The sequence below is a fragment of the Sphaeramia orbicularis genome, chromosome 3 (genome assembly GCF_902148855.1).
Source record: "Sphaeramia orbicularis chromosome 3, fSphaOr1.1, whole genome shotgun sequence".
NCBI lineage: Eukaryota > Metazoa > Chordata > Actinopteri > Kurtiformes > Apogonidae > Sphaeramia > Sphaeramia orbicularis.
In genome coordinates this window covers 39,281,203-39,295,221 of record NC_043959.1, presented here as the reverse complement: position 1 = coordinate 39,295,221, position 14,019 = coordinate 39,281,203, and the positions used below count along the sequence as shown (strand labels likewise).

The following is a 14,019-nucleotide window of genomic DNA, read 5'->3' as shown; positions in this document are numbered from 1 at the left end:
ATATATATACAGTGGGGCAAAAAAGTATTTAGTCAGCCACTGATTTTGCAAGTTCTCCTACTTAGAAAGATGAGAGAGGTCTGTAATTTTCATCAGAGGTACACTTCAACTATGAGAGACAAAATGAGAAAAAAAAAAAATCCAAGAATCACATTGTAGGATTTTTAAAGAATTTATTTGTAAATTATGGTGGAAAATAAGTATTTGGTCACCCACAAACACAAGATTTCTGGCTCAGACCTGTAACTTCTTCTTTAAGAAGCTCTTCTGTCCTCCACTCGTTACCTGTATTAATGGCACCTGTTTGAACTGGTTATCTGTATAAAAGACACCTGTCCACAGCCTCAAACAGTCAGACTCCAAACTCAACCATGACCAAGACCAAAGAGCTGTCGAAGGACACCAGGAAGAAAATTGTAGACCTGCACCAGGCTGGGAAGAGTGAATCTACAATAGGCAAGCAGGTTGGTGTGAATAAATCAACTGCGGGAGCAATTGTAAGAAAATGGAAGACATACAAGACCACTGATAATCTCCCTCGATCTGGGGCCCCACGCAAGATCTCATCCCGTGGGGTCAAAATGATCATTTAGAACAGTGAGCAAAAATCCCAGAACTACACAGAGGGATCTGATGAATGACCTGCAGAGAGCTGGGACCAAAGTAACAAAGGCTACCATCAGTAACACACTACGCCGAGAGGGACTCAAATCCTGCAGCGCCAGGCGTGTCCCCCTGCTTATGCCAGTACATGTCCAGGCCCGTCTGAAGTTTGCCAGTGAGCATATGGATGATCCAGAAGAGGATTGGGAGAATATCATGTGGTCAGATGAAACCAAAATAGAACTTTCTGGTAAAAATTCAACTCGTCGTGTTTGAAGGAAGAAGAATGCTGAGTTGCATCCCAAGAACACCATACCTACTGTGAAGCATGGGGGTGGAAACCTCATGCTTTGGGGCTGTTTTTCTGCAAAGGGGACAGGACAACAGATCCATGTTAAGGGAAGAATGAACGGGGCCATGTATCATGAGATTTTAAGCCAAAACCTCCTTCCATCAGTAAGAGGATTGAAGATGGAACGTGGCGGGGTCTTCCAGCATGGCAGTGATCCCAAACACACCGCTCGGGCAATGAAAGAGTGGCTCCGTAAAAAGCATTTCAAGGTCCTGGAGTGGCCTAGCCAGTCTCCAGACCTCAACCCCATAGAAAATTTGTGGAGGGAGTTGAAAGTCCGTGTTTCCCAGCGACAGCCCCAAAACATCACTGCTCTAGAGGAAATCTGCATGGAGGAATGGGCCAAAATACCAGCTACAGTGTGTGCAAACCTGGTGAAGACTTACAGGAAACGTTTGACCTCTGTCATTGCCAACAAAGGTTATGTTACAAAGTATTGAGTTGAACTTTTGTTATTGACCAAATACTTATTTTCCACCATAATTTACAAATAAATTCTTTAAAAATCCTACAATGTGATTTCTTGGATTTTTTTTCTCATTTTGTCTCTCATAGTTGAAGTGGACCTCTGATGAAAATTACAGACCTCTCTCATCTTTCTAAGTAGGAGAACTTGCAAAATCAGTGGCTGACTAAATACTTTTTTGCCCCACCGTATGTGTGTGTGTGTGTGTATATATATATATATATATATATATATTTATTTTTTTTTTTTTTTTCAAAACTTGTCTTGTCCAGCATCATAACAGCAGAATGGTAGTTTGGCTGCCTTTTGGTGCCAAGGGAAACTTCATAACGTATATAAAGCTCCCCTTGATAATAATAAGAACAATATTAAAGCTTTATAAATGTTCCAATAATGATTATTCACCACCATTTCTTTTCTGCAACACCTCCGTTCTTAATAAGATCTGTCCATAGCCACCCTCACATGTGGGAGTGGTGACAGTATCAGGTTTATCAGCACGAATGTACATTAACATGCATGGGTTTAAGTTTTAATGTATGGTAATTAGCTGTAAAAGTGGCTATTACTGCTGTCGCTTTGTTTCAACTTTCAGCATGTGTTTCCAGCTCCCTGTAAAATACACACCGTCCCTACAATCTTAGGCTATTACCTTGCCAACTATAGCCTGGTGCTGTGGATGAAGTCAAAACAGTTTACCATCAAGTTGTAAAGTGTTGGATAATAAACATGAGCTGGTGTTTACTTCTTTAACAGCAATACTTCCATGCTGGAGGAAATGGGCTGAAGAAGACTTTCCTCGAAAAGAGCCCTGACATGAAGTCCCTCAAATATGCTCTCAGCCTTTACACTCAACCTACAGATGCCTTGATCAAGAAATATATATGCACCCAAACCTCTCAAGGTAAGAGAATGTTCTGAAAGTTTAAGGTTTATGCTCTGTTGTGTTTAGGTTCAGGGAACACTGCGAAACCTTTGGGTTAAATGTTGTTTTTTAAGTCCATAAAATGTTAGATTCCAAGTGAAAGAAGCCTGTTACAAAAGCAAGGAATAAAGTCAAGACAAAGTGATGTTAAAATATTGTAGCGAAAGTGACCGAAAAGGTGAGAGAATAAAAGCATGTTGAATAGTTTTTAAAGTGGCTTTTCTGTATTTTTGTAGACGCACGTCAGTAAACACTCAACAAATTACTGACCTATTCAGTTTAGTTCAATGTGGTAAACTAAATCCTCTTCCAGCTGCTACTATTGAACATCATGCCACTACATTCTTGTTTTTTTTAATCTGTTATGTTTGGATTGCTTGTCAGTTTCTGAAAACTATACAAGATGTATGATCCAAGAATCAGGATGGATCTCTGTGTTTTCTTTTCTGTAGGCGTATTATGTGCACTGGGCTTTGCAGTAATTGCATTTATCCTTTACTTTGTCTCTTTCTCTCTAAATAAATAAAAACTAATAATGTAAAGCAAGTTATCTTGACTTTGTCACGCTATACCCAAAGGGCTTGAATGCTCCCTCGGTCTCTCGCTCTCACTCATTATAAACACATAAAAACCGACAGACATGACAGATACTGTATATGTGTTTATATAGATATATGTGTGAATCTATAGTCTCTCTTGTGCTAGCTCTCTCCTCTTTTCTCTCCGTCATCACTGACCCACTTTTGTGTTTTGTTGTCTCACTCATCTGTCTCCATATAGAACTTTTTGTCTCTCTCTATAACAAGGCGGCGATACCTTCAGGTGTCCAGACTGATTCGAGAGGGAATTTAGCCCAGTGGGGTGTTGAGGCTTTAAGCTCCTGGTTGCCTCATTGTGTTCAGTCTTGCTGAACGAGGCACAGGCAGGCGGCAGGAAACAGAATGGCAGTGGGAGAAAGCTAGTGAGCCAGACAGCCAGCAGACCAACCAGCGTTGCTGCTTTTACTGAGTGGCAGATGGGCACAGACACAGTTTATCACTCCGTGCTATTTTGAGATTGCTTTGTGTGTTTTCCCTCTCTTCCTTCTCAAAATCTAGCACCCCACACTTTTCCCCCCTCTTTGTTCACAGTGTGCTGTTGGTCTTTTTTCAGAAGCAAAGTAACACACAGTCCATAAGTGGAGGTAGTGAAGTGGTTAATGCGTATTAGGTCAGTGTAGGGATGTGCCGATGCTCGATGTAGCACAATGGACACTTACATTAACCACCAACCCCCGTCCTCTGACAGTGACACATTTAAGCCACAGGATGCACTAGTTTATTGCCAGGCATGGACGCATATAAGTTTCTCCAGATTTGTAAGGCTAACTCTGAATAGCTGCCGTATGCCGTAGTTGAAATGCAACAGCAGACCCATGATCATATATGGTGGGATGCAGTGGTGTAGTGGTCCTTGGAGAAGTGGGTATACTCTCAATTTTTGCCTTTTTGTTTTTTTAAGTAGTCCAGAAAAACACCTTGTTTTAGAAACAGCTGCATGTAAGACTACTCTATTTAGTTTACCCAAAAATCCATCAGTAGTATTTGTTTGCTATAATAAAATTATCATGATTTGATCAGGAGCAGTTTGTAGGTATTACTGGTCACACAAGCAGCTGCATGAATGAAAATGTATTCAACATGAGGCAAACAGAGGATAACGTTAGCATTTCATAACATTAGCCTTTCATAAGTTAGCCTTTCACAACGTTAGCCTTTCATAACGTTAGCCTACTCACACAGTTTAACTATTGGCAACAACATCTTTCCTCTATATGTGCAGTCATACAGTCAGTAGTTTAAAACAGTGACTCATTCTGAAACCACCTTTAAACTTACCTCAGAATTATGTATTCAATGAAAGTAGGTTCTCTCGATATGAGTCACTCACTTGACAGACATTTATTCTGCCTTTCTCACTTGCATTTCCAATAATCGCGCATCTTTCAACAAGACGTGCAGTGACTTGTCAATCAACTGGGGTGGCACTGGCACCTGAGGTGTCTAGTCAGGTTCCAGAGCTGGCCAGCGCTAGTTAGCTAGTTAGTTTTCCTCGGCATGACCTGCCCTACTCTGCCTCTGATTTGTTCATCAGTCCTCATGCCTAAACTTAACCAATCTAATCAGTGAAGGCAGCGAGTACTAGCCAAATCGAGGCAGAGTAGGGCGGGTCATGGCTTCACCATCTTAGGGGAAGAAATGGGCAATTTGGCTCAAATACTACTGAATGGTGCACATCAGGGGAGTTTTAGAAGTGGGTATACACATTGCTAACTGAAAAATAAGTAGGTATACCCCATATACCCTGGGGTACACCACTGGTAGGATGTATTCTGTTTAACACCATTTCACATGACTACCTCACAAGCTCCACTTCATAAATAAATCTGTTGTTGATTTGTTTTGGTGTGGGCTGACAATAACATCATCTTCCACACAAAAAGTGGAAAAAATACGACGAATTAAAGTGCAACTCTGCAGCAACTAATGCCAACATCTCACCTCCCTTATCTTTTAGTTCCTTTTGTTAGCAGTTTTCTCTTAATCTGCTGACCTCTTGCTTCTGCATTCCTTTATCTCTTTTATGTACCATTCGTCTTATTGACACTGTGCTCTCCTGTGTCCCTCATACTGCCCATTCCCGTGTCCTCCTCACGTAGGGCTGTTTATTATTTCATAAAGTCAAAAACTGTCTTGCCTTGTGCTAGAAAAAGTATTTCTGACTCCCAGCAGAAGAAGAAAACATACAGAATGTGTTTATTTATTAAATTAATATTTCAGCTGATAGTTAAAGGAAATGTGCTTTGGCTTTTTTCCATTAATATCCCGCAAGTTGAGGGTTGTGCAAATGTTTTTCAGCCCTCCCCCTTAGCCTCTCAGGGTATTATTACAATAAATCAACAAAGGCTTGTCTCTTCATCACCAGCTACAATTGGCGCTGCATTTTTGGCACATATTGATAAACTATTGGATCAGCTTGTCATTTCATCTACCACACTGGCACTAGCAGCGCTCAACATCTGTTTGTTCTGGTTGGTGAAACATGAGGCAATGTGTACTGGCAAATGGGTTGGACTGTGCATCAAGCAAAGTGAAACTCATGGTCAGCAATCAATGCTAATCGTTTCCTAGCAACATGTTGTCCTTGTGTGATCAAAACAGTAAGGGTGGCGTACCTGCGTCAGCTCAGAAACAGATATTTCCTCCTCTACACTCACTTCTCTAAGATAGTATTTGAGTGTCCCCTTTACTTCCTGTCTTATTTGTTTGCTTTCATCTCCACTGGTGTTTTATGCAGTCAAATTAAATGGTTTGTTTTTACTTCTGTAGCTCCAGAGTTGAACAGTTTGATTAATTTATTTTGCATTATTTATTTAGTGTATCCCCTCACACCATCTGCCTTGGTCTTGGCCTTCAAACCAGTCAGATTTATTCATGTTTCTTTTTCCCCTTGTTGTTGTTGTTCTTGTTTAGCCTCGAGCTAGGAAACCCTAGCTGTTTGCTACTGCACTGCCATGAGGGTAAAATAAAGTGCACTCTCCTACTGTTTCCTTTTTTTTTTTTTTTTCTCATCTTTAACTCATATAGATGTTTTTATCCAGCTTTTTCAGATCTGTTTTCTGGAAAACTGTCCTATAATAAAAACTGCATCTTCAGTTTTTGTTCCCACCTCATTCTCTCTTTCATCTGTGTGCATTTCCTGATTTCTCTGTTTCTCTGTACGGCTTCCACTCTGCCACCCCTCATCCTCTTTGAGTTTCATTATACCTCTTTTCAATTCTCCTGTTGCTGTTTTGGTGTGTGTCCAGGTCAGTCATCCAATGGATCGGTGGGGGAGGTGTCGATGCAAGTGAATCTCATCTCTCACCCTGGCACCGGAGAGCACAAAGTCAGCGTGAAGGGTGAGCTTTTCCTTTACCCAGGAACACTTTCCTTCATTTATATTCAAATATATTCCTTCCAGAAGATATTCAGAGACTCACCATTGACAGCTCATGGTGGTGAAGTTTGTGTATTTTTATGCCTTGGTCCAGAATCAACAGATCAGTCATATCATCTTTTGTTTTCCAAAACAAGAAAGTAAAATTCCATCATAAAATTAAAATTATGACATTTTTAAAAGTGCAATATGTATGTATATGTGTAGAAAAAATGTACATGTAATAATCACATCTATTTTCAGAATATGAACAGAACATAATTAACTACCTCCTAAATAGTCTCAACTACATCCATGTTCATAGGCTGGACATTGATTTCTATGTAGTGACCTGGGTCAGTTTTTCCATCACCTCTTCCACTTCGTCTACAACGGCAACATTGTACAACACTAGCTACTATTAGCTTACTAATGAAGTCACCTTACATCATCAAACAAACATCACAGACACCCCAACACAAACTTCATATAAGCATACAAATATTATATGTTGCTCCTTTAAAAGAAATCCACTGAAAACGACAACATGATCATATCTGGAGATGTAGTATGGGTGAGGTTAAGGCTGTCATAGATGGACAGCCCACTACGTTTTGATTCATAACTTTTGAACCAGACAAGTTTAAAACAAATATTACACATAATTGGATAGGTCTAAGTGCCATCTTAAACATACTCAATGGACAAAATTTAGTTTAAAATATTTTTAAATTAAAAATATCAAAACTACTGCATCACGGATGGACAAAAAATTAATGGCTTTTTTTTTGCAAGAATTAAAAAGTTCTCAACAGTGAAGTTCCTATGACATTTTCATCCTAAAATGTATTCAGTGTATACCTTAAACCCTGTATTTTACAACCTAATACTTGGTTAAAGGAAAAAAATATTTTATTATACCTAAATAGGAATAGTTTTGACAAATGGTAGCATCATGGATGGACAACAAAAGTAAATATCAAACTAATTTTTTTAAAAATTTCAATTATCAAAATCATATACATTTTTTTTTTTAACAATATTTACAACATACAAATAATATTACCATTATATTCAAATATATTTTGCATAGATATAGGCATTTATTAATTTTAAACAGTGTGTTTAGAATATAACAGAAATAATATAATAGTCAAATATCAATATATTTGGAATATATTTGGTTTATTTATGCGAGTTTATAAAATGAACCCAGAATGACGGCAGAAAACTTTGTCACTTTCCAAACATTCACACTCATAAAACTCCTCAAATTTTTTTTCACAAATTTTTTTGTCATTTCTGAATACGTTTTCCTGAAAATACAAGTAATTACCTACCCAAAAATATAAGTTTGGTGTAGAGTATTGTAATTTAATTTTTGACCAGATGTTAACCCTCCCTTGACTATGTTTGTTTTGTATCATTGCTTCATGCTAATCCCATATTTTTCCATAAACTCTCTCCAACATTACTGTGAAATAAATGCATAAAATTCCCCAAAATACTCACAATAAATCAATCACAAATGAATCATCAGCTTGCCATAGAATTTCAGCACCTAATGTGTTTTACATACTCTTTACCAGTAATATCATGGCTTAATTTTAGCTTTTGTTTTTTAGTTATGTGAGCTATCATAGAATAAATGAACCAGTCATCTTTTCCTCTGCCTTGTTTGATTGGACAGTTTCCATAGTTACTCAGTTGTTAATGTTTTTCTCATTATAAACATCACAACATTTGCTGAGCTTAAATATTATGCAAATAGTAGCAATGGTGTCTTTTCCCACTCCAGTAGCTGCACCATATGCACTATAGCTGACAGTCATCCTAGACGAGCTGACAGTAACAGTCCAGCGTGGTTGCAAATACACGATGTTTACTATGGGATGTCATGTCGAGATTGCAATCTATCTGCAGTCTAACACTATTGCCTGCGTTTATATAATGGAGCACTGTAATTCAGCCCATTGTCCATTTGTATTTTAGTGTCTGACATTGTTTAGTGTTACCTTCAGCAACAAAACTGACATAAAAAAAAGCAAAACCAGGGAGAAACAAAAACTTTAAATCAGTTGCTTTAACATTTCTCCAGGTGCTGTATTTAATATAGCATGCAAACACTGAGGAGTAAATCCTTTCTGTTTGGTTCATACTTACTGATATACAAAGATGTTTACCATTACAGCTCCAGATAACTAGGAATGTTTCTGCAGTCCAACGGTTGTAGATGATCTGACAGTATCTCTGACAGTATGGCATTTTCTACATTTAGCCACTTATCTGTAAGCATATGATAAATACATGTCTGGAAGTAGAAAATAGGATGCCACTAAACGCTGAATCGCCAATTGCTATTTTATTCTACCTTTTATACCGTTTCCTTACATTCCTTCTTATCTACGTATGTGCAGTGTTGTTCATCATCGCCTCTGTTTTGCAGTGGTCGGAGTGAACAACCTCATCTGGCAGACCAACGCCATGTTCCGGCCATTTGTAGAGGTCAACGCCGTTGGACCACACCTGGCTGACAAGAAACGCAAATTCAGCACCAAGACCAAGAATAACAATTGGTCACCAAAGTACAATGAAACATTCCAGTAGTGAGTAATCCTACCTTATTCCTGTTTGTTATAGAGGGAATGAAAATGAATCTGTGGGTGTATAATACAGCCTTTTATGGCCCTTTGTACAACTTAGAACTCTGTGTGAACCCTGCATGTTACAAAACAGCTGTATAGACTGCATGATGCCTTGCAGGACCTCTGTTGTTTCCACTGAACAGTTGGAAACTGTCTGTGGAAAGGAAATTGTCTGTTTTAGTTTGTTTCTTGTCTCCCTTTGGACATTGTAATTCTCTGAACTGAGCCATAAAATCAGAGAGATAAAGTGATCTTGGACTGAACTGTGATCAGTGCAGGCCTAGGGATGTCTGATTATAAATTCACTCCTGGCTTTGTCATTTGGCATTACAAGGAGTAGTTAAGTTACTGGGGATAATTAGAAAACACCCCAAAGAAAATTCTGGCTCAGAGGTTTGGCTCATTTAAATAGAAACATTAATTTCATTCACATAACATGACTGAATTGTCTCATCACAGTCACACATACAAAAAGGATGCGTTTCACTGGGGAAATGTCACCCTCCCAGAGTCTTGAACTGACACATTGTATTCAGCTACGAACAAAGCCGTATGTCAGTGGCCATGAAGAAGTTGGTTTGCACTCAAGCACAATTCTTCAGTTGGTGGCTTCAGGCATTCATCAACAGAGAACAGTTAGAAAATGATATCAAAGTCAATGTGTGCTTTTACTTCACTTGTGACTCGCTCAGCACTATATTAACTATAAAGTGGTGGTAAAACCCATTTTTTTATAATCACGGCTGATTAAAATGTTATTTTAATTACTTCAAATGTCCAGTGTGTAACATTACAACGATCTAATTGCAGGAATGGAATCTAATATTCATTATTATTAGGTTTTCATTGTTATATAATCATGTGAAAAGAAGAATGATGTTTTCGTCTCCAAGGAGTCTGCAATGTTGTGCTCAATGTTGTTTCTTTCTACAGTACTTCCAAATAGACTTCATTTTCTGTTTTCACGTTATAGTAAATATAACACATAGCATTACCATCATGCATTATGTTTGAGTATGGAACAAAATTATTAGGCAATGGCAACTGCCACAGTACTGTGGCACAAAATAATGGTTTGTCTATTGCCACAGACCAATCAAATGTTAGCATTTGTACTAGAGCCAATCATGGATACTGTTACATGAACTCATTAGCCTCTTGTGGCGTATACTTCAATGCATTCTTTTGTGCATTTTGCTACCACAGTACTGTGGCAATTGATGGAAGAAACAATAAATTGGTGATAGTACATAGTATAGAATAGGAATTATTGTTCTAAATACTCTATATGTTGTTTTATGATGTTCTTTACTCTGGAGTCTGAAGAAGGTGGACAGAGTTGCATGTTAGATGCAGCAGTGTGCTGTGTGACTTCTCTGTACTGTGTCAGTTCTGTGTCAGTTAAATGTCCTGTGGAATTCTGCACTCTAAATGTTGTCCCAGTGGCTGATTCATATCAATGTCGGATTTACCTACCAGCGCCCCCCCCATTTGAAGATCTTTAGGAAAAAAAAAGTAAAGAAATGCTATTCCAACCAGGAACTTCACCTGAGTCTTCCAAATTGCAGTCCAATACATTACCGAGTGAGCTGAATATCAACTGTGTCTCAGCTTGACCTGTGTACTATAGGATTGCCCTGGTACTTTTACGGTACTTTTTTTTGTAAGTTACCAGTCTAAACATGATATAACGAGGGCACTGATTGGCTCTGTGGTAACAGACATACTGATATTTTGTGCCACAGTACTGTGCCAGTAGCCACTTCAAAATTATTATCCTCTTACCACTAAAAAGCCCAGAATGGACAAAACAAGCACTCAGTCAACTTAAAAATAATTTTCTTAATTGTAATAATTGCATGTGATGCATTTACATGCACTTCAGAAATTCATTCCATTGCAAATTACACCCTTATGATGGTAGACTCAAACTTCCTAATATTGTCCTCTCATTTGACCATATCACTTCTCTTTTCTAGGATTTGTTTTTGTTTTCCTTTTTAAACACATGCAAATGTAAATGAACAAAATAAATCAGACCAATGGGTACATATGCATGAAAACATCTGAGTACTAGGGAGGAATCCAGGTGTGTTGACTCGATTTCTCATAATCAGATTACTGTTGTTATCTAATAAAGCATATTAGGTCACACTGTTTAAATGATCACTTGAATAATGTAGTAACTCCAGAAATCAGGTAATGATGGGAGTTTTAGAGTGCATGTAAATGGGCTCCGTGGCGGGAGATAATGGTTTCACCTTCACCACTAGATGTCACTAAATATTACACACTGAACATTGAAATACTTAAGTCTGATGCATGATATGATCATGTTTGTGATCTTGAGTTTCACCTTTTTGTGATTGTCCATTTCCCGCAGTGTTCTGAGTAATGAACATGGTCCAGAAGCCTACGAGCTGCATGTCTCAGTAAAGGACTACTGCTTTGCCCGTGAGGACCGCATCATCGGCATGACAGTCATCCAACTCAGAGAGCTGGCGGACAAGGGCAGCTGCGCAGCCTGCTACCCCCTGGTAAAGAGCATCTCCATGGATGAAACCGGCCTCACCATCATGAGGATACTCTCTCAAAGGACCAACGACGAAGTGGCGAAAGAGTTTGTGCGTCTCAAGACAGATACACGCTCAGCGGAGGAAGTGTCGTAATTTGGAGCAAAAAATGCAGTATTAGATATTAAAAAGTTGTGATGTCTTAAGTGAGAGTAAGCTAGATGGAGAAGGAGGAAGAGCAGTAGCAACAGTTGTTCTTTCAGGAAAGGCTGGAAACAGCAGGAGTATGAGATTGTCCAAAGAGAACCGGAGGAGGCCCAAATGGGCAAAGCAGTGAGAGCGAGAGAGTTGTGTTTGTTTGTTTTTGTGCATGTGCGTAAAACATCTGTTGGAATGTTCATTTTAAACTACAGTATGTACAAGTGTTTACTTACCGTATGCTTACTATTAAGTACTATATTCTACAAATTATGTTAACGAGACATGAAATACCTTTTGTACAACATTTAGTCTTTTTGAACAGAGATTTGTTCCAATAAAGTGCCAAACCAGTGGAAAAAAAAGAACAAAACCAACGTATATGAATTATGGTGAACTTAGTATGTTTGAAAATTTGCTCGATTATTTTGTCCGGTGTAAGTCATTTTCTGACAGTGTGGCGTTTTGATTGTTGCAAAGTCTTTCATTTTGCACCCTTGTTTTGCTTCACGTTCTTCCACACAGCACTGTTGTGCATGTCCTTTTCTCGGTCATGTCTCTCCCATGATTCCACAGTGACCACCGAGCAGGGTCCTGTCCCCTTGCCTTCAAACTGTTTGTATTTTAAGTCGTCCTGAAAATAGACCATGTTTTTTTAAATGGCGATGACTGCTATGTAAACCTTCATAGGTGTTTGTAATTTTATAACCATGACAACAATGACGACAGCCTCCAGTGCTAACAGTCTTAGCAGAAAGGACGGAAATGTTTTCTTTTTTTTTTCTCTTTTCTTTTTCGTTCGTTCTTTTTGGCCATCAGCTTCCAGCCTTTCTGATTGACCACTGTGAACATGAGCTTTGGAAGGCAAGCTTACGTGACATTGCTGACAGTTTGATATTATTGTTTCATATTTTCCGATAACTTTGTTCCTGATAAACTGCCAAAGTTATATAAAATATTTGTACAAAAGCAATCCATTACATGTATGAAGATATATATGTACATGTGATCTATTTCTTTTACAATGCTTAATATTTGATTGTTGATAGGGTGGTACTAAGATTTTATTTTTTTTATTTCCTGTGAAGCTGTTAACAAATCTGAAAGTTGCACATGTTACTTTACACATTAGTTATATCAGCTTCTATCATTTGAATTATTTTTCTTCATAAAGGAAAGAGTCTAACATTTGGTAAATATGCAACATTCCTATGTATTGCACTGATGGCGAATTGTATGTCATGTAAATATATTTAGTGAGATATTGTACAAAAGTCTACTTTTCTTTAATGTGCATAAAGTATGTGCAAATGTGTTAAACATCTGGGTTGTTCTGAACAATTTTCCAGCAAATTGAGTTTCTTTTGTATTTCTAAGTGACTAAAAGTACTCAGAACGAACCTGCCAACAACAATGCATGTTGACTTATTACAACTAAAAAGTTGTATCATAGAACAGTTTGGTGCATTTTTGATTCCGAGCCAAAAGGTGACAATAAGATAGAAGTTATCACCCTTTAAATGACAAGTCTAGGTTTGCATGGTCTTTGCGTTTCAACTGAATCGAGGACGCACACAAATCGACGTCCACCGAGCAAATCAAAGAGAAGCAACAAAAAATGATCTGTGTGAAAGTGTTTCCAGTACATTTGCAGTTCAGTGTCAAGTAGACAGTGCACTGTTAAATATCAACAATCACAATATTATCATTGCAATACTAGACTTAGAAAATTGTACTATTTCAAAGATTAGTGCTGCAAAAACATTATCTCACACAACTGTGATGCTCCCTGCATTCATATTTGTGTCTGAGGTCCTACAGTGTTACCATAGAGCAGTTATTTTAATGTTTTAGAATGTCGCCTAAAGCTCACCACCTAAAAACCCAAATTATGAGGATAATATTTGAGAACGTAGTGGAATGGCAGGATTAATAACGAAGGCAAATGAAACCATAAAAATGTAGGAAAAAGTCTTCACTTCAATTTGAAATGAGACACAAATATTATCTTCAAAGAACCACCGTAAAATTCCAAGTGGCAATAACCATTACTCGGATTTGACTGAAAAGAAAAAAAAAAAACTGTTCTAGCCGCGGGGCGTCACTTGATCAAAAGCCTACACAGACTATCTAATTACCTGGAACCGGGACACGAGGGCCAGACAAAGTAAGTCCATCTGTCAGTGTCAACCTTTTGTCTTTTCTTTACTGCTGTCGTCCAGCTGTAATGAAGAGAAGGGTGGAAGGAAATGAGAGATATCACTGACGAGAGATAAGCCATAAAGAGAGGTAAAGGTAGCATTGACAGATATTTTAGGTCTAAACTATAAGATTTCTGGAGGTCAGTGGAGTCAGTCTCC

At 38.2% G+C, this 14,019-nt stretch overlaps 1 protein-coding gene across 3 annotated transcripts in view; it reads left to right on the top strand.

Moving 5' to 3' along the window:
• Window positions 1–13,059, top strand: part of unc13c (unc-13 homolog C (C. elegans)) — a 138,786-nt gene extending 125,727 nt beyond the window's left edge. For all 3 annotated transcript variants that reach the window (XM_030161892.1, XM_030161900.1, XM_030161884.1), the window contains 4 exons: window positions 2,178–2,325; window positions 6,194–6,286; window positions 8,750–8,909; window positions 11,332–13,059. In XM_030161892.1, coding sequence (XP_030017752.1) covers window positions 2,178–2,325; window positions 6,194–6,286; window positions 8,750–8,909; window positions 11,332–11,617 — 687 coding nt within the window. In that variant the 3' untranslated portion in view covers window positions 11,618–13,059. The remainder of the gene's footprint in view (window positions 1–2,177; window positions 2,326–6,193; window positions 6,287–8,749; window positions 8,910–11,331) is intronic.
• Window positions 13,060–14,019: the final 960 nt, after the last annotated feature.